At 42.6% G+C, this 19,854-nt stretch overlaps 6 protein-coding genes across 6 annotated transcripts; 3 read left to right on the forward strand and 3 right to left on the reverse strand.

The window, feature by feature from the left end:
- On the reverse strand, positions 1–3,381 carry EAE98_012043 (uncharacterized protein). The gene is made up of 4 exons (XM_038959667.1): positions 1,849–3,381; positions 1,744–1,790; positions 1,237–1,677; positions 1–1,182 (listed from the first exon to the last, which is right to left on the reverse strand). The coding sequence occupies exons 1-4, from the start codon at positions 2,191–2,193 to the stop codon at positions 504–506; spliced, it is 1,512 nt and encodes a 503-aa protein (XP_038803983.1). The 5' UTR covers positions 2,194–3,381; the 3' UTR covers positions 1–503.
- Positions 3,382–3,451: 70 nt separating this feature from the next.
- On the forward strand, positions 3,452–4,408 carry EAE98_012044 (uncharacterized protein; the record flags this gene model as incomplete). The annotated part of the gene is made up of 3 exons (XM_038959668.1): positions 3,452–3,502; positions 3,555–4,304; positions 4,355–4,408. 3 exons carry the CDS (start codon positions 3,452–3,454, stop codon positions 4,406–4,408), a joined length of 855 nt encoding a protein of 284 aa, XP_038803984.1.
- Positions 4,409–7,718: 3,310 nt separating this feature from the next.
- On the reverse strand, positions 7,719–8,534 carry EAE98_012045 (uncharacterized protein; the record flags this gene model as incomplete). Its single annotated transcript, XM_038959669.1, has 1 exon — positions 7,719–8,534. One exon carries the CDS (start codon positions 8,532–8,534, stop codon positions 7,719–7,721), a length of 816 nt encoding a protein of 271 aa, XP_038803985.1.
- Positions 8,535–10,511: 1,977 nt separating this feature from the next.
- Positions 10,512–11,682, forward strand: EAE98_012046 (uncharacterized protein; the record flags this gene model as incomplete). Its single annotated transcript, XM_038959670.1, has 2 exons — positions 10,512–11,008; positions 11,160–11,682. 2 exons carry the CDS (start codon positions 10,512–10,514, stop codon positions 11,680–11,682), a joined length of 1,020 nt encoding a protein of 339 aa, XP_038803986.1.
- A 190-nt stretch (positions 11,683–11,872) lies between these two features.
- EAE98_012047 (uncharacterized protein) lies at positions 11,873–12,354 on the reverse strand (the record flags this gene model as incomplete). The annotated part of the gene is made up of 3 exons (XM_038959671.1): positions 11,873–11,891; positions 11,945–12,176; positions 12,240–12,354. 3 exons carry the CDS (start codon positions 12,352–12,354, stop codon positions 11,873–11,875), a joined length of 366 nt encoding a protein of 121 aa, XP_038803987.1.
- A 419-nt stretch (positions 12,355–12,773) lies between these two features.
- EAE98_012048 (uncharacterized protein) lies at positions 12,774–18,566 on the forward strand (the record flags this gene model as incomplete). The annotated part of the gene is made up of 3 exons (XM_038959672.1): positions 12,774–12,948; positions 13,031–13,226; positions 13,277–18,566. The coding sequence occupies 3 exons, from the start codon at positions 12,774–12,776 to the stop codon at positions 18,564–18,566; spliced, it is 5,661 nt and encodes a 1,886-aa protein (XP_038803988.1).
- Positions 18,567–19,854: the final 1,288 nt, after the last annotated feature.

The raw sequence follows: 19,854 nt of genomic DNA on the forward strand, positions 1-19,854 counted from the left end.
ATCCAACCTTGAGCCAACTTCACAATACCTCGATATTTTCCTCAACCTCACCAAATCCAATATTACATAAGAAAGCGTGATGAAACTTTAATTTTTGTTGCACATCTTAATTAATTGAGACGCACTAAAAGATTATCTGGCCCATCTGACAAATAGACTCTCGGACGCTATTGAACCACGGACTCCCATCACAAGGAGCCTCAACCAACCTCAAACCCAACCTCAATGCACTTACTACTCCATCACTCCCGCAAATTATACATTGAGAACACTAATACAGCATCCAATGCACACAGATTCCGGTAGTACGAAAATAACAAGCCAAAGTTAAATATCATCCATCACATTTTGCAATCAAACACATAATAACTCATTGGATTGGAAGCATATTTATCTTCCAAAAAAAAAATCATTGCTTTAAAGAAACCATGCAAGTCGTGTCCGTAGTCCAACAACATTATAATCTCAAACGTTAACCTTCACTTTTATGATCCACCCATGCATCAGTAGTTGCCTGTCGTACCATTTGACAATGCCCCATTACTATGCCCATTAATTAGACCATTCGCCTTGCCATTTGTGTGAGAAGCATGACCATTGATTCCATTGGCATGTCCATTAGTTCCATTGGTGTGTCCGTTGGTTCCGTTGGTATGACCGTTAGTCCCATTGGTGTGTCCATTGGTTCCATTTGCATGGCCATTTGTTCCATTCATCTGGCCAGCCTTTTTCGCTGCCATTTCAATGATTCTTTCTTCTTCCATCTTCGCGTTCTCAGTGTAACCGGTATCAGAGGCATCAACAAATGCCTCGAGCCCTTCTCCATTTCTAGGATACTCCTTCATGAGCTCTTTGTGACGATGTAAAGCCTGGTTCATCTCCTCGGCAGAAACATCATTCAAGAAGGTGCACGACCCAAGAGGATTTGGAACAGCGGCTCTGAGTTTGCCATCTCGTGTCTTGAGGATAGCAGCAGTAGCTTTTTCGAGGATCTCTTCATCGAATTGATGATGATCCATTGAAAGACCTGCACGAGAGAACAAGTTCAAGATGCGGCGATGCTCCTCATCACTCAAGAGCTTTCGTTGATTGGCAAGAGTTGCCGAGTAAGCCATATCAATGGATATCGCATGGCCGTGTCGGAGAGGTGTTTCCGGAACAAGCTCATGAAGAGGTGACCATCTGATGACGTTAGACTTAGAAACAATTCGAAATATATAGCGGTGGACTACTTACGTGTGCCCATAGGCAATTACACGATCCAGACCAATCTCATGAAGGTTTGGTGTTTCCAACTTCAACATTTCGTGGATACCCCCTCTGTTGATCGTGTCTGCGGCATCAATCAATTCCTTGGAAGAGCCATCAGCTCGACCGAAAGAATTCTCAATGAGCTGTTCACAGTATTTGTCTAATAGATCGAAAGTGGGTAGGTGGGAGCAGGATGAAATCTTGATCAATTCGGCAAAACCATTACGGATCTGCGCAGTTGGAAGTGTTCGTAAAAATGTAAAGTCAAGGAATGTATGAATGGGAGCGTGATAAGCGCCTAGTCTGTTCTTGTAGTTGCCATAGTTGACTGCAACCTTGATTGACACTGATGCGTCAATCAATCCAATGACGGTGGTTGGAACACGAATGAAGTTGGTGTTTCGTCTGTATGCTGCGCAAGCAAATCTACGAAAGAATAATTGTCAGACTTTATTCACATGACTTGAAGATTATTGTGATTATGCAACTTACCCGGCAACATCAGTGACAAGACCTCCTCCGACAACAAGAACTGGCTCCTAAAAGTATGTTAGAATGACACATGACAACTTATCAAACAATGGTCAGAGTACAAACTTTGCGATAGATTCCAAATTCGGTCATGGAATCCACAATACTCAAAAAGGTAGGAATGGTCTTTGCCTTCTCTCCGATCTTCGTTTTGTGGAATACCAGCTTAATGTTGTAGTGCTGAAAGTACTTCTCCATCTGCTTTCCGTAAACATTGTAAATGTTCATGTCAGTGACGGCTAAGCACCTTCCCCAGGGCGTATAGCATTCGGCAAGATTTGGATTGTCGATATTGAAGACACCATCAATGAAAGTGAAGTCATATTCAATCTTCTCATAACCTTCAACGTGGAACCCGGCATGGCCGGACTTGGTTGTGGTCTCTGAAACGGTTGCTTTGAGGTCTGACATGTTGAAAAGAGTTGAATGAGGGGTATGAGATGTATTGTTGAAAATCTGGTTGCAGTTTTTCCAAAAGATCTTGGGAGAGGGGTGTTCTTAAGCACCCCTCGACAGGGATAGGAAGAAGTCAACGTCACCAAGACTTTTCTATTAGCACGACTGATATTGCACCATTATACACTATCATACACCAAGATCAAACTGTGTCTCATTAGTGCACCGCAGATTATCAAACTCCTTTGAAGTAACATATCGATATTGATCAAATGCAAGCAGTTGAGTTACGGAGATTGTTCAGTCAAACATGCAAGGTGACAATAGCCAGTTCACAAACTCAATCTATGACATTATCACCCCACGCTAACCAGGAAGGGTTCAGCCATCGAACAACGTTCCAGACTACATTGAGGTCAATTCCGAAACCAGGAACAAGCAAATATAAAGAATCTGAATTGCCGGGCGAAATCGTGGCTCTACGCTAACTTACAACGAAAATGCAACAGGCAGGCGCGAAGAGAATGCAAAGGCCAAGGATGTGGCTCGCGGCCCGCGCCTGGCATGCTAATGCTCTAGCATGAGCGAATTCCATAACCCCACGATCAGCTGGTTCGAGATCTCGGGTAGATTTAGTCCATGGTTCACCTTACACTATCTTCATAGCTTTGCTGTTCGGGAATCTTGACACTTGGTATGATAGCACAGCATCCGCATCTACCCGTTCGTACTACTTCAGGTTGGAGGCGTGCGTTTGCTTGCCATTTCCATTGGGATACATTTGCTATCTTGTAAACTACTACAAGGTAACATTTCTGTAGCTTTGTCGTATTTTGTATGCTTTCATCGAAGCACCGACCTTTGTTCAAAGATTTGATAAAACAAAGGAAAGCTCCTCGAGCTCCCCCACATAGCCTGTCACGCTAAAACAGTAGTCTAAGCCTTAGTGCAATTAGGTGCATCGATGCATGCATCCTGGGGGATATAGTTCGATATTAGAACACCGAATACGACACGTCGAGAAAGTCAATGACACCAACACCTTTCAAACTATGCGAAAATCAAGATCTGATTACGACGTCTGTGCCTAGAAAGCAAGGCCACGAATCTCGGAAGGTTGTATGCAGTGAGACATCGTTATTTTCACTATGCCATTCCTAGACGTTTGTGCTAGGTCTTAGATTTACTGCTTAGCAGACAATGACAAGAAACTTCAAGCAGTATCAATAGTAGGTATCAAATTGCCCTCAGCACCTTTTGCAAAGACATCAATATGGCTCCATTTGACAAGACGAAGTCATATGCTTCACAGGAAGAAACATTTGTAGGTTTTCTGACTATATTTGAGTACGTTTCACTGTTAACTTTCCCCGTAGTTCGATGACGGTAGAGAAGAAGAACTCGTCGAATTTGTGCGAAATCATCACGATCGATCCAAGATTCAAGGTTCGCCGGCGAACGTTCTCAAAGCTATCGATGAGTATGGACGAACGAAGAGATATCTCATGAATGTAGGAGAGGACAAAGGAGCTATTGTCACCAAGATAATCAGTGAAAGAAAGCCTCATATAATGGTTGAGCTCGGAGGGTATTGTGGATATTCTACAATACTATTTGGGTCAGCAGTACGAGCTGCAGGGGGAGCGAAATATTATTCGTTGGAGAGAAGTCCGAAGTTCGCGAAAGTTATCACTGCTCTCCTGGAATTTGCTGGCCTCGAAGAATTTGTTGAAGTGATCGTTGGTCCTAGTAACGAGGGAATTCAAACACTACATTCTCGCGGATTGAAGACCATTGATATGATGTTCCTAGATCACTATAAGCCAGCATACACGACTGACCTAAAGTTATGTGAACAACTGGGCCTGATCAAAAAAGGAACAGTTCTTGCTGCCGACAATGTTATCAGTCCAGGAAATCCTCCATATCTGGAATATGTGCGAAGCAGTGTCGAGGACAAACTTCAAAAGCTTAAGCAGGAGGGACAGCTGGATACTGATGGGTTTGCGAAACGATCTGCCACTCAGTATGGTGGTATTGAAGCTCTAGACACCGGAATCAAAGGCAATCCCAAAATCATATACGACAGCCAATTGATCAACAGCTTCGAGCCTACTGGAGAACCAGTAAGTTGCCCAACTTGATTCGATTGAATTTTCTAACAATATTCTCGTAGGATGGAGTGGAAATAACTCGGTGTATGGGGGAAGTTGGAGGTAGCCAGTCGTAGATTTGAACGTTGGTCTGGGATCTGTATATTTTGACCATTTGATCAGGTCTTCATCTGCAATCGATCGAGGCGGGAAATCTTCCTGTGGATCCTCTCATTTCCGCCATTGCGGAGTATATGTGCGAGTGGGGCGCGAGATACCAGTGTGCTAAAAGCCTAAAACGCGGCTCTTGTTGCTTCTCGCCACTCTCTCGCCACTCAGTGACCTTGCGACAATGAGTAAGAGGATATGATCTCCAGGTGTTGTAGCTTTATGATACAGATTACCTAGGTACTTGAATATTGATACCATTTAACTTTGTCATGGACTGCAATAAATCGAAAGCTGTGCTGCGGAGTGTATCTCATAGATGGATCAAATTATTAAGACGTGTAGTTGAGGTAGAATTAAGGTACAGAGATCCATCTAGTTCAATAATAGTCGCCTTAGGTTACAAGTAAAGACCTAGTGACTAATTTGCTTCATGCCTTAAATAAATGGTGGCCTTGAGATCCAATTGAGAATCTCCGTAAGAGGCAAGGATCACGTGTAAATTGAAGATTACCTAGGTAGGAGGTACTAATGAAGGCCGGAGCAGAGGTTATGCCCTCCGAAGAAGTGGCAAAAGACAAATCTCAATAAAGCAAGCATAAGGTAATGCGCTAGCCCCAGATACTTGTGGAAACAGAGTGAAGGAGCAACTTGTATTTTTATATATATGGTTGGTTCAATGTGCCACATGGAGCTTACTCTGGAGCGGGTTACATATATAGGTTCTCACCGCTTTGATGTCTTACACCCCCACTGAATAACCTTGAATATGTATTTGATTTTTGACCGCTCTCCCATCAACAATAACTCAAAAAACCGCCCACTTGGCGCAGTGGTACCGCGTAGCACTCGTATCATGAATACGGTCATGCTAAGATCATTGGTTCGATTCCAGTAGTGGGCAATCGTTAGTTTTTGGCATTTTGATCATAAATGGTGAGCATTTTTCTCACTCAGATCCAAGGTTCAATATCCTGATCAAACATTTTATTTTGCTTTTTCGTCTTCCCTTTCACCTACTAGGTATGTTTTATGATCTTTTTCATCTCTCCATTACTGTGAACCAACCCCTCCATGTACTCAAGGGTCCCGTCTCGCACATGTGGGACTAAGACTCAAGACATGCCTGAGCTCCATTCTTTCTGGCGGACGATCATGTGATATTTAATTCCACCTTGCACATACATCATGTACATGTACAGTGTCTGTACATTGAAGAACAGGTGGTCCTTCCGCGATTCAGTTCAACAAACGTGTAATCTTTTGTTTGGTGTATTTTCAGACCTTCCTGTATTGATCGTTCTTCTTCGAGGAGGAGGTTTCGCAGTCATGACCTTGGCTCTGGATTTGAAATCCGTGCTTCATGGTGATTGGTTGCACCAGAGACAGAACATGTCCTCATCAGTTCATACTGCAGTTACGAGTAAACAAGTGTAAGATCCTGCCAACAAGTAATTAGGCTGGTGAAAACAGCTGATATTCATCAACTAAATTACACACTACTACCTCGTAGGTGTAGTTCGTTTCTTAAGAATTTTGCTAAACCTTGTCCACAACGGATAAAGCGCTCCGGCCCGGAATAATTGACTGCGCGGCGAAGAAACAATTGTCTCTCGCATGCCGATTCCGATGTGGTCGGTTCCCTGATTTGACTCTAGAAAAATTCAGTTAGAAGTCAAACCATCAACCTTAAGGTAGGGCTCAGGAACGACCCAATGTCCTTTGATGATGGGCGTAAGGTCTCTTCAATCACAAAAGCTTTCTTCTACACAGTCCTAGCTTTGACCCTGAAAGTAGAAATATTTCTGCTCTCTCAATACTTGGCTCTTCGAATAAGGGATCGATCTACCTTGCCAGCGCAAAGAGAATTTTCCAAATTCGTCTCTATGCAGAACAGCCTAAGTATTCACTGTCTTCAATTCCTCTCCTATCACGTCCAACATTCTTTTGCGTGGCTTCTTACTTGAATTCCCGAGACTCCGAATTTCATGGACCTCTGCCTAACCTCGTCGTGGGTATCTTATTCTGCTGCAACTCGGAGAGTTAGTTTACTTTAGCTCCATACCATACATACCCCATGCCTCTGACTTCCAATCCCGATGACATAGTTGTTCATATGGCATTAACTTTCCATTCTCTTGTGCTCGGATTATACCGCGGGGGAATTCTATGTTACAACAATTATCATTTGATTGTTTGATTCTATATTAAATTTTCCAAAGTCCTATTCTGTATTGCAGTTTCGTAGTTCTTTTTGTTTTCACATATTGAGATGCACGGTATATTTTCAAGCATGGGATACTGTTGTCTCATTGTTGAACTTGGATTGAGAAATCGAAATGTCTCTTACGCAGATGATTTGCTTTTCCTGTCAACCAGAGAAGGACAGCTAGAGATTTTCGCTTGATACCAATGTCAATGCTATGTCGGATCGCATCTCGGCTGTGTTGATGAAGTATACACTACATTGCAATGAAGCGGCAACCGCATCGTTCCTTTTCCTGCTTGAGGTATATTGCTACATGAAAGTTGATCAGAGTTCCAGGCTACCTTCCAATGGCGAAGTTTTTATAGATGAGAAGCTAGACCATCATTTTCGTCAGTCCGCTCTGAGCCAGGTCATTACTACCTTGTCAATCCTCTGAGGACCATTATTACTTAGCCAATTCTCTAAAGATTATAATTGCTCCGCCAACCTCATCAGAGCTTTTCAACCTATTTTCCAAAAAAAAAAAAATTAAAAAAAAATTAAAAAAATTAAAACAATTATATGTGTCACTTCGCTAGCTCTTTTGAGGCTCTTTGCGGACTACTAGCAATTATCTTCAAAAAGACTCATCTACAGTATATATATATCACTTCGCTAACCATCCGAGGGACTGCCATAAAGGTAGATTATCTTCAAAAGTAAAGGCAAATTCTTATACCATTCTCATAGGAGCGATGATAGTGTGAAGCGCATCTCATTCCGAGGTTGCTATTTCAATCTCTCTATTCGTCTTCATCCATATCAAATGCTGTGCCTGTTACATAACCCTCATCTTCAGCGATACCCAAGTATTGAGGATTTGGATTATCGGATAATAGCCGAGGATCAATATTGGCATGCCAGGCTAGATCATTATGATTCGCTGTTGGAGAAAGGGTATCTGAAACTGGTACATTTTTCAAGACATCCTTTCGAGGGAGCGCCTTTGTATTAGTAGATAGGTCCTTGAACACAATCGCAGATGTTTTGGCGGCAGCAGTAGTAACAGTTTTCGTTTCTTCCCATGTATTCTACAAGCGTGCATCTCTGATGGCTTTCCTAGCCTTGCATATAGCATTGAAAGATAATGGATTAGGATCAGTTGATTGATTATCCTTTTGCCATGTTTGAACTTCTTCGAGAGATACAGGTGGTCGATAGATATCAAACACTGGGTCACTTGTGATCTTAGGTGCTCCCCGTGGAGTTGGCATCGCCTTAATACGTTCATTAAACACAGGTGCTGACATCTCACCAGCATAATGTCTTGATGTCCCATGGGCCAAGGTTGCTTCCGAGTGATTCAAAACTGCTGCTACTGCTGGTGTAGTCAACCCGACACCGTCAAAGGCTGTACCAGGTAGATGAGATACATCCCTTGCAGCGGCTGATCTCAGAGAGTGGCGAGTCAGATTTGCAACAACCCCAGACATGATCCCCATAAGCTTAACAGTTTGCGATAGTTGTGATCCCGACGCGGTAACATTCAAGAGCATTCTGAAATGTGCTAAAGAAACCATCACTGGATAGTCGGGATAAACCCATTGAATTGTACATATTCCCGACGAAACTGCGTGGTCTAAAACATCTTGTAGACTCTTGGCTCCCACCGGTTGTACCAATCCATGGTGTAAACAATGTGAAATCAACAAAGCTAACAGGCATACATGATTAACTTCGTCATTATCGAGAGGAGCAAGATATATCATTTCATTCTCTCGTGGTGTATCCCTTTTAAATTTGGTGAACCTCAGTGTAAACTTTGCCTCCAAATCTTTCCATTGAACAGGTCCCAAGGTAGCTGATGGGATGGTGATTTCGATATCTCGATATCGAATATACTCCATAGCATAAGACAAACTTGACCTCGCACGATGTACTAGAGGAAAAAACTATAATCCAATAGATGAGAAGATCGTAAGACTACCTGGGTAGGTAGGTGAGTAAGGTCACTAAAGGATTTAAGATCGTATTGGAAGAAGAGAACGAGAAAACAAGGAATTAGAATGTAGATGTCTGTGGCTATGTTGTCTGAATATCCCTTGCTCAAATATTACTAATGTATGATATACGATGGATGAATTAAGTTGTGTGTGAGGTAACTTTTGTAATGTGTAGATTATCTGAATTTGATTATTTTCAATCTTTAATGTTTCAAGTTAAACTACATGCTTTAATACTTTCAATAGTTTGCTTTGAATTTGACAATTAGATACTATTAATGTTCAAACTCAGATCCGATATTCGAGATAGATACCTATGAGAACGATTTCCTCCACTTGATGTGTATGTTACATGGCCTCTGAGGAATCAGTTTCACCAGACATCACCGTATCATTCACCTCGTTCCATTCTTAATTCATAGTTTCATTATCGTCCTTGAAGAGCTATTCTTCAATATCTCTATAATATCGGAATACGTATCTATCTTCCACCAAGACTACTTTAATCAATTGATATGCAAGCTCAGTTTGGAGATCAACAAGATCTCTCTTGATTTGCCTCACGGCTTCCCATCTAATCTCATCCACCTCCGGCCACAAAGTTTGAACCTCAGCAATAATGTTCTGTGCCCCCTCGATAAACAGATCTCCCTCTGCTTCCCATCTAATCTCACCTACCTCTAGCCACAAACTTTGAACCTCGATAACCACATTCTACATCTCCTCGATAAACAAATCTCCTTTTACTCACAGAAATCGCAAAATGTAATGCAACTAGACAAAGAACCGTATTTGAAATCCATAACCATATCTTTAACAGATACTCCAACATCTTTACTAGAGAGTGATTGCTTATCGCCTTTGGAGATCCTTGAATCTTTCGCCGGTAATGCTACTGAATCCATACTGATATCAGGAGATTTGGAGTTTTCCATAATGGATATATTTTGATGGTAAATGAAGAATCTCCTAGAAGAATAGGCTATAAAGTGATTAACTAAAGTAATCGATATACCCTAAAGAGTCTCTCTTGTCTTCAGCTTAAGAATTTTCAGAATTTCAATAATCTATTTTGAATTAAACAATTAGATATTATTAATATTTAAAATCGACTTAAACATTTCAATACTTTCAATATTTGAATTTGATAGTTAGATAATATCAATATTCAAAATCAAACAAGATAATTAGAAACTATTAGTAATCAGACTCGAGCACAACAATCAGATATTAGTTAATATTCGAAATGAAATCTGATATTCGAAATAGAGATGAGAGTCTATCTTGATGTATAGTTTATTATGCATGCTCTACAATTTTGCTCTTGATTACTTCATATAGCCACATCCGAGATCTCGTCCATCACAAGAACCCCCAATTCTGGTTGTATGGTGTAATGGTTAGCACGTCGGATTCTGATTCCGGAGATATTGGTTCGATTCCTATTACGACCTTCTCACATGAAGGTTGTTCGCTACTTCAGTTCGATTCTGAAGTTCAACCGCGGGTTTATTTTTTGCTTTTTTGCCGTTTTGATATTTTTCTCAATTGTGTGTGTCTCCAGCTGTTCTGTTCCGTCTCTCTACCTTTCGCACATTGTGGAGATGTTGAATTTTTCCTTCTAGTGTGTAGGTCCACTTTTACAAACCTAGCAGGTGCAGATGCATGTGTCATATTACGTAATCTAGATAGACCCCGCGAATCGGCCACAATTTTTTCTCGCATCTTTTATTAGTGCAGGCACTCTTTGTGTTTTTGATTTCGCATGCGCCTTAAGTCGATGATTTCATAATTTATTTCTCCCAACTGTCTATTTCTTCAAAGACCACCACATTCTTATCACAACACCATTTAGGATCGTATTCAAAGAAACATATCAAAATGGCTCCATCAGCAACATCTCCTGCTCCAGAGGAGACTACTACAACCGCTACCATCCTCAGTTTGCGCAAAACCCTTTGCTCAGAAGCCCAACCTATCGGTCTCCGATTCCGCGCCCTCTTTTCCCTTAAACATTTCGCATGTATGCCATCTTCACCCTTAAATGTTCCCGCCATCGAAGCCATTGCAGCTGCATTTGCCTCTCCATCCGCGCTCTTGAAACATGAGCTTGCCTATTGCTTGGGTCAGACCAGGAATCTTGAGAGTTCCAAATTCTTGAGAGGGGTATTGGAGAATCGAGAGGAAGACAGTATGGTCAGACATGAGGCTGCTGAGGCTCTGGGTGCTTTGGCAGATAGGGATTGTCTGCAGTTGCTCAAAGAGAGGAGGGATGATCCTAATGAGCCGGTTGAGGTTAGGGAAACGTGCGAATTGAGTGTTGAGAACATCGAGTGGGCACATTCGGACGCTGGCAAAGCAGAAAAACTACGACAATCGTGAGTGAACCTTTCATATGTTCAGAAGAACATGCACATAGCAGAGGTAGTGTAGCGATACGCTCCAATCTTCAAATGCTTGAGAGAGTTCTTTCCTAACTTGCTTCGGATTCTTTTGGCATTGCATTACTGACAAGATCTTTAACTATAGGGACTTCGCATCGATTGACCCTGCTCCACCAACCGCAGAAGAGAACTCAGAATCACTATCAGTCGAGAAACTTGAGGAAACCTTTTTGAATACCAAAGTTCCTCTATTCATCCGATACAGAGCCATGTTTGGTCTCCGAGATCTTGCATCACCCCCGGATCTTCCCACCGCCGTCCCTGCTGTTCTTGCCTTGGCTAAAGGTCTCCATGACAAATCTGCACTTTTCAGACACGAAATTGCTTTCGTTTTCGGACAACTGTCTCATCCAGCATCCATCCCTGCCCTTACTGATTCTTTGAGTAATTTGGAGGAAGTCAGTATGGTCAGACATGAAGCGGCCGAGGCTTTGGGAAGCTTAGGTGACGAGGAAGGCGTCGAGGATACACTTAAAAAGTTCTTGAACGATAAGGATTCGGTTGTGAGAGATAGTGTCATCCTTGCGTTGGATATGGCGGAGTTCGAGCAGAGCGGAGAGACCGAGTATGCGCTGATCCCAGAGAAGGAAGCTGTCGCAGCCGCATAAGTCTTTTTATTTTTTCCAAATAAACTCGTCGTATTTAATCTACTAAAATAGACGGCTGGTGCCAAAGTGCTTGGCCCATCAAAATATCACAATTTCTTCCTACCAAACACCAAATACAAAGTCTCCCATACCATATGATATACAATTCGTGAATCGTGATGTAATATGTCTATGCGTCGTCCGTAGCAAATTAATTGTTCTCGGTCCACCTAGTATATGTCAGTAGGGCAGAAACAACTGTTTCAATAGAAAGCAAACTTACTTGTTTCCACAGGTACAGTTGTAGAAAATGGTACTTCCTTCATCCGCACTTCTCAATTGTACTGCGGTGAATCTGACCTCCTTTGCGCCGCATTCTGGGCATGGCGTTTTACTCATTGCTTGATTCTCATAATCAGACTTCTCTACTGTTTGAACGACTGATCTTTTTTGACGCAATACTGAGGGGAAGGATGCTTCTTTCGTTCTCGTCTCGATTGTTTGTGAAGCAGTATCTAGAAGTAAAGTTTGATCAGTACTGTTCACTCTGACCATGGTAGGAAACATGTTGCGCGTACCTTTATTTTCTGCTCCACAGCAATCGCATGTCAAAATGGTATTCTTGTTACCAGTAGAACTTTCCAACAGATTGCCACAATCCGTACAAAATACTAGAGATCCAACTGCAGACATCTTGAAGTTCTGTTTGATTGTCAAGTTTTGAAGAATTTGGTGTTTTGTTGTTTTTTTGGCGCTCCTCAAAAATAAATTTCTATATCTGCAAGGTATGCATGCAAGGCCCAAAGTCGAAATGAAAAAAAAGCCGCTAGTGACGGCCCATCCAATCCAGATCTTTAGCGCAAGGCTGCCTACATAAGTTGTAACGGACGGCTACTAATAATATTATTCAATGGTGAAGTCGAATTGGTCGTTCGTCGACAACCTTTATTATGCTTCAAGAGAAACAGTATGTTTTGCGGATAACGACTTCTGATTGTACAACGATATGATCTTGTAAATTAATTCTATTGGATCTTCAATTTCTCATCACACCTCTACGAGCCTTCCGGCCTTGCGCCCATCCACGCCTCACTACGCCGAACAAGTTCACCATGGATTCAAGTAACGGACATGGCTATGGATATGGTTATAACTATCAGAATGGCCATAATGGGACAGATGGCGCGTCTTCCACAGGTGAAACCCGTCAAATGAGGCCACGACCATTCACCGTCGACGAAGCTCTTCCATATTCACCTTTTTCCTCTGTCGTTCCCTTCAACTCTGGTACTTTGCCTTCTCTTCACTTTCAAACCTATCCTATCCCCAATTACTATTATCAGTTTTCCTAACAACTCTAAATTTACAGATATTATCCCGTTACCTACAATAGGACTTGGTTCTTCCTCTTCATTATTTTCAAATGCAGCAGAAATTCAACAAGGCAGAGGAAGTCTAGAAAGCTTGAACGCCGAAGTAACGAACCCATATCAGACCTCGCAGCGCCTGCAACGAACTCTGAAAGACCTCGAACAGTTGCTTAAACCAGAAGATCATACAATTTAGTAAGTTCAAAATCCAGCAAACAATTCGATCTGACTGACGTTCAAAAAAGTAACTTCAAGATCGGACCAAAGATCGCATCACTTCCTGATGCTACTCCATTGAAACCCAATCTTTCACCCTTTGCGCAGATGCTATACGAATCAACTAAGGTGGAGTATAAGATTGCGGAGCGTCTAGAAGTGCCAGCCATGAGGCATAGAATGCAGAAGCAGAGAACTAAGTCGCAGTCGAAGTCGAGAAATCCAAGTAGCAGCTATGGAAATACGAATTTGCAGGCCCATACTGCGAATACAAACGCTACTATATTTCCTGAAGCCACTACTACGAAGCCTGCTGCTGAACATGCGAATGTCGTGCCTAAAGCAAAGTCGCAAATCGCGGTCGAAATTCCTTTGCCAAAGGCACTTGCGCCTTTTCACAAGCAAAGTCCAAGCCCTGCACCAAATTCACATGTCATGAAGATCAGTCCCAAAACATCGCATATTCAATCATCGGTTCCTCCTCCTCAAGTTGCACCAGCCGCTTTTCAGGATGGCAAGCAGAGTCAGAATATTCCGCCTTCTTCCTCACAACCAGGCATTTCCGTTGTCATTCCGCAATCACAGATAAAGCCAGAAGAATATAAGGTGGTAGAACCCCTTCCAGACTCGCCTGAAAGTCCTGCCAAGAACCGAAGACGAGCGGGCTCTGATGAATATGAAGGGAATGTCTCTGGAGTGGTCGACCAAAGAGAGAAGGCCGATATTGCCGCGCGAAACCTCCGAGAATATCTTCAAGATGTTTTCGAAGCCGAAAATCAATTCCAGCCTGAAACTAATATCTCTAACAATTTCCTCATTTCGACGAACGAGGGAATCGGCCTTGCTGCTAATACTCAAACGCGACTCGAGGGCCTCTTAAACAGAATTATTGAAGTTGGCAGAATCAAACAGGTTCCCTTGGAAGACTTGATTCGAATTCAAAAATTCTCTGAAGCTGCTTTAAAAGAAGCCGAGACACTCGACTTGAAGATCGACGAGGAAATGGGAGAGTCAGATGTCGAAAGTCTGTTTTTACAGATTTCGAATGCAGAACTTGGACTCAAATCTGCTCGCACCTCGCTCAGAGTTATGACTGGCGGGCGTGACGAGAAGCAGCTGTACTCAGAGGACCTAATTCAATCCGCTTTGAATTCCTTTAAAAACATCATGGAGAATTTCATAATTCCGATTGTGGAACTTCGCAGCACGGGGTCGACTTCAGCATTGTTCAAGCTGCTTTCTGCCCAGAAGAAAGCTATTCTTAATTTACTGGCTCAATGCAGACGCCTTTTGTCCCTCATGGCGGTTCTCGTGGCCAATATTGATCTATCTGAAACGGTCATCAACAGTCTTGAGTATGCAGCTTCTAAATTGATATTTGTTGAGAATGCTCATGCAGAGAAAGACTCCGTACTTGGTATCTCTAAATTCGACAATCTTAGAGTCATAGCCATGGATGTACTTGCACAAGTATTTAACAACAACCCAAAAGAAAGAGCAGAAATCTTCAATGAAATTCTGACATCCTTGGAGAAGCTTCCTGTTACCAAACAGAGTGCTCGGCAATTTAAATTGGCGGATGGGGGAAGCATTCAACTTGTCTCGGCTTTAATTATGAAGCTGATTCAGACAAGTGCCAGCAAAACGGACGACGCGAAAGAGAAGCGAAGACGAAAGGCCCAAGATGCTCTGACCGGAGATGATGAGGTTCAAGAGGATGGAATCAATGATGCTGATAATCGTCGGCGATACGATACAGAAAGAAGAGCAATCGAGCAGAACGTCACAGCGATCCAAGAACTGAAAGACTGCGGAGCTTCACTACTGGAAAGTGCGACACAGAACACAGGATATGTGGTCAATTTCATTGTTAGTAGAGCAATTAAATCTACGAAGAATGGCGATACACCATACCGGAATCTGCTAGATCTCTTCGTCGAAGACTTTGTTACATGTTTGAACTCTCCGGACTGGCCTGCTGCAGAACTACTCTTACGCCTATTCCTCTTCAAAATGGTTCAGCTTGCTGAAGCAGAAAAAACCCCTGCTCCTGCCAAGAACATGGCCCTTGATCTTCTTGGGTCAATGGGTGCGGCAATCTCGGAATTGCACTTTCATGTTCGAAAGAGTGCCGCCTCGCTTGAAAATCGAGATGGACGTATGGGACAGGCTCTTTCAAGAATGGTTGAGGAATCACTTAAACACGAAGCAAATACTCATGAAATCTTGACATGGGGTGGACCTTACTTCATGTGCCTAGATTTCATGGAAGATCGCTGCTTTGCTGATCCTCAGCTAGCAAGCAGTATTTCTCTCATGATTGTTGAATGGGCCTCAAAATTGGCAGACGAATACGACAACATTCTTGATAATGATCCTGATCACGAGCGCATCGAGGAGAACTATGGTAAAGTGGCATACCGACTTAGAATGATGATCACAGATAAAAAATGGTTTTCTACAGAATATGGCCATGGCTCGGTCGACCCTAGTCATGCCCGCTTGGCTTACTCTGTAACCTTGTTGCATTCAACCTTCTGCACATCTTTCAGTCGTGTGCTTGACATTCTACTTCGATCAATGTTCAGCGAGCAAGCTACCGTCAGAAGTAAGAGTCTGAAGAGTGTTAATCAGGTTCTGGAAACAGATCCAACCATTCTTGAAAGAGAGCCTACCGCCAAGCAAATGATTTTGAGGTGCTCAAATGATCCTTCAGTCGGTGTAAGAGATTCGGCATTGGGTCTCATTGGAAAATGCATCTCACTGGTACCATCCCTTGAGGTGGAGATGACTCCTAGTATTCTTCACCGTGTCAATGATAGTGGTGTCGGTGTTCGAAAACGAGCTATGAAACTACTCAAAGACATCTATTTGAACAACACCAATAAAGATGTCAGGGCCTCAATTGCAGATGCTATCCTATACAGAGTCACCGACCTTGATGACAGTGTTCAAGAATTGGCTCGGTCAACAATCGAGGAAGTTTGGATGTTACCTTTCTACAAAATAACTGGATCTGAAGATACATCAGTTCAAGCAAAACTCGCCATTTCAGATCATGTCACCCTAATCATCAAGACGGCTCAGAGACAGAATGGAACCTCTGGTGTGTTAGACAAAGTGCTTCAGAATCTACTTTCACCAAAGTCGAAATACCCCGACGCCAATTTCAAGGTCTGCAAAGCACTTGTTGCTGCTATGTTTGAGACAATTATTGATAATGCCGCTTCCGAGGATTCCGATGCACCAAATCTTCGGGAATCTCTAGAAGTACTCACCATATTTGCCAAGTCCAATGCAAATCTATTCACAGCTGATCAAATCCAATTACTACAACCATATGTTGCAAATGTTGGTAGTGGTGATGAAGCTGCTATCTATCGTTCAGTTGTTATCATATTCCGCTATGTCCTTCCTAGTTTACCCAAGGTTCAACATGGTTTCCTCACTGAGATTAGGAAGCATCTCTTACCAACTATGACACGCAGTCCCAAATCTATTTTAGATGACATTGTTGCATGCTTATGGATCATTAGTAGTGTTCTTGATGATTATCATAACTTAACAAGAGTCGTATTATCTAGTTTGGCTGGTATTCAGAAGATGAAAAGCATTGATCTGAACGATCCAAAACGAGCCGATCTTGTTAAGAAATTGACAAAACTTCTTCTAATTTGTGGCATGTGTGGTAAGCACTGCGACCTTGATCCTCAGCACGAGATTTTCAAAGAGAAGGAGTTTCCAAAGATGAAAGGCAACTCGGTTTCAAAACTGATGGTTGATACATTTGCCCCATTTGCGACTCCTTCTCAGCCTATGGAAGTTCGAAAGCATGCGCTTGATGCAATGGGTATGGTTTGTCAATCTTGGCCGAAGAACTTTTCCGCCGCCAACGTTTACACCACGTTCATCCAAGTATTTAGTGATCAAGATTTGGAATTGGAGACGATCGTGATGAGAGCCTTCAAAGAATATCTTTCGATTGAGGAAAAGCGATCAGAAGAAAGTGGCGATGGTGCTGTCGGCACTGGCACAGATTCAAAGGCAAAATTGGGTGTCATGGGCGGTAGTCAAGGTGACGGTGTTGCATTGGACATCGCACAGAGATTCTTGAAAGATATTGCTCGCATTGCGCTTGGTAGCCAAGACAAGGAAGCACTTCTTGCTGCAGAGGTTGTGGCAAGCATCAATAGACAAGGTCTTGTTCATCCCAAGGAAACTGCTTGCACTCTTATCGCCCTAGAAACTTCACCTACCAGCAAGATTGCTGACATTGCATTCAGGGAGCACAGGGCTCTTCATGAGAAGCATGAGACGATTCTCGAGAAGGAATATATGCGAGCTGTTTTGGCGGCGTACGCATACCAGAGAGATGTAGCCAAGGACACTCATGGTGCTACACTTAATCCTTTCACTTCGAAACTCTGGATGATGATTGAAGTCATGAAAATTAGTAAGGTCAAGAACCGGAAGAAATTTTTCGATAGCCTATGCTCGCGAATTAATTTTGACCCGGCAAAACTCGACGCCATTGAAGATCTACCACATCATTTGGATTTCGCGCAATTTATCATCGAGAATCTAGCTTTCTTCGAATATCAAACCGTGGATGAATTACTGTCAATTATCGACTCGATGGAGAAATTGGTCGCGGGTACAGGTACGGGTATTGCTCATGCGATTGAGACAGAGGTCCTTCACATTAGCCTCGACCAACCAGCAAATGAAACCGATGCAAATGGTCATATTCATCCAGACGTACCAAAGAGAGATTTAGTGCGCCTACAACAGCTCACTGCAATCTCAATCATGCTTACGAATCTGTGGGAGGCTCGTACATATCTTCGTCGTCAGTTTGGATTGATGAATAGAGATGGAAAAGTTAAAGGTGCAACCAAAGATCTCAGTCGGGCTCCGGTAAAGGTGACAAGCGTCTCTGGAGATAAATTCTGGAGCGAAATTTGTGGTAGAATGACTAGTTGCGAGTCTGAGGACAAAATGGAAGCGCAATGTCGGGCCTTTGTGGAACTACTTAATGTAGATCACGACTTCAAGGTCTCAGCAGAAAATGACGAGATTGATGAGAGAGGCAGAATGAGCACGCCAAGCGACGACGAGGATGGTACGCCAGGCCCGCCGGGTGGCAGCGGAAGAGGCCGTAAGAGAAAGGCTGGTTCCAATGGTGCCTTAGGAGGGCGAAAGAAGCGAGCTAGGTCCAGTTCAATCTCAAGAGGACGAGGTAAACCAAAAGGAGCGAGTTTCATTTCCGGAAAGGGAGCTTCTGTTGAGCGTAACGATGAAGGCGAGTGGGATAATTAGGTCCAACCCCTCCAACATAATTCTGGAGAGGAGTTTGCTTGTGGCGTTTGCTTGGCTTCTGAAGTGTGTTCAATGGCGGTTTGGGATGGGAAGGAATTACATTTTTATCATTTGAGATACCTGAACATTCATTCCATTGGATGTTACTTTTTGCTGGATTTATTTCACTGGGATGGATTATTGAATCAGGAAGTGCTACATATACAAGTGCGCATCATGGGAATACAGGTCGGAAGGGTCTACCTGGCATGTCAAAATGGCTCGACATCTAGCTTGGTGCTTGGATGAATTGGCCACATAGAATCAATAGATATCTTTGATTGATTTAATCAATCATATCATACATTAGTAAATAGTATTAATAGAAAGTAACATTTAATCATTCAACGTTTAATATGAAGTGCGAGCAATTTCCGGAGCTTGAAAGTCTTGTCATTGTAAAGGACATCATCGCCTTACAGTTTCTGTATCGTATCATCAGATGACCAATTAAGTGTTCAGTAAGAGAACCGAGGCTCATGAATATGATTTCACGAGTTCCAACGAGAGATCATCTGAATGATGTAAAGAATCGCAAGGAATTGTTCCGTGAGGATTAGTGGATGAGGCTGAAAAAGTGTTCCATAGATGTGGAAGTGGAGGTGGAGGTGTTGATGTGGATGGATTAGTTAACTTTATCTTGGTGACCCGGCAGTTCGTATCATCTTCCTAGCTAGAATAGACCTCGATTCATAATTCTAATCTGGAGTTCCGACATCGAGGTTCGACATGCGATTGCTTTCTGACAACACCTATACACAACATGTCTAACCCTTACCTAAGGACAATATTGAAGTAACAGTAAGGGGGTAGGAAGTAATAGATGTTTCAGATAAAGTCTCATTGAAACATTGCTTTTGTTCGATCTTATCGATATGTTCTGTACGTGTTACTGCACAGAGCAATGTTTGGTCTGAACTTGGGCGTTTGATACATCTGATTTTCGAAAAATGACGTTGAGTCATGGGCAGAGGGGGCTTTGATGATTATAGCCACGTGATACGTGCGCTTCTTTCTTGGGTTTGCTCTAGACGATGAGGTCTTGAGCTGGTTGCTCATCTAGCGCTCGGTAAATCTCCAAAACGTTGAGAGCTTTCGGTCCGGCACTCGTATTTCGGAGAATAGATGTCTATTTGTCATATTATTATGGAACGTACAGTATTCTTTTCGAATTATATATTTCTCGATCTTCAACTATTAGATTGCTAGCTGTATATATATACCTAGGTATGAAGCGATGACAAAGGAG

The sequence above is a fragment of the Botrytis deweyae genome, assembly GCF_014898535.1.
Source record: "Botrytis deweyae strain B1 chromosome Unknown BDEW_057, whole genome shotgun sequence".
In the NCBI taxonomy this organism is placed as follows: domain Eukaryota; kingdom Fungi; phylum Ascomycota; class Leotiomycetes; order Helotiales; family Sclerotiniaceae; genus Botrytis; species Botrytis deweyae.

What these genes read in the sequence shown, in the direction of transcription:
- EAE98_012043 (XM_038959667.1), bottom strand. Translation starts at nt 2,193, where the DNA reads ATGTCAGACCTCAAAGCAACCGTTTCAGAGACCACAACCAAGTCCGGC. An exon ending in AATTTGGAATCTATCGCAAA is followed by an intron (nt 1,791 to 1,848) that starts GTTTGTACTCTG and finishes ACATACTTTTAG; the next exon opens with GAGCCAGTTCTTGTTGTCGG. An exon ending in GTAATTGCCTATGGGCACAC is followed by an intron (nt 1,183 to 1,236) that starts GTAAGTAGTCCA and finishes TAACGTCATCAG; the next exon opens with ATGGTCACCTCTTCATGAGC.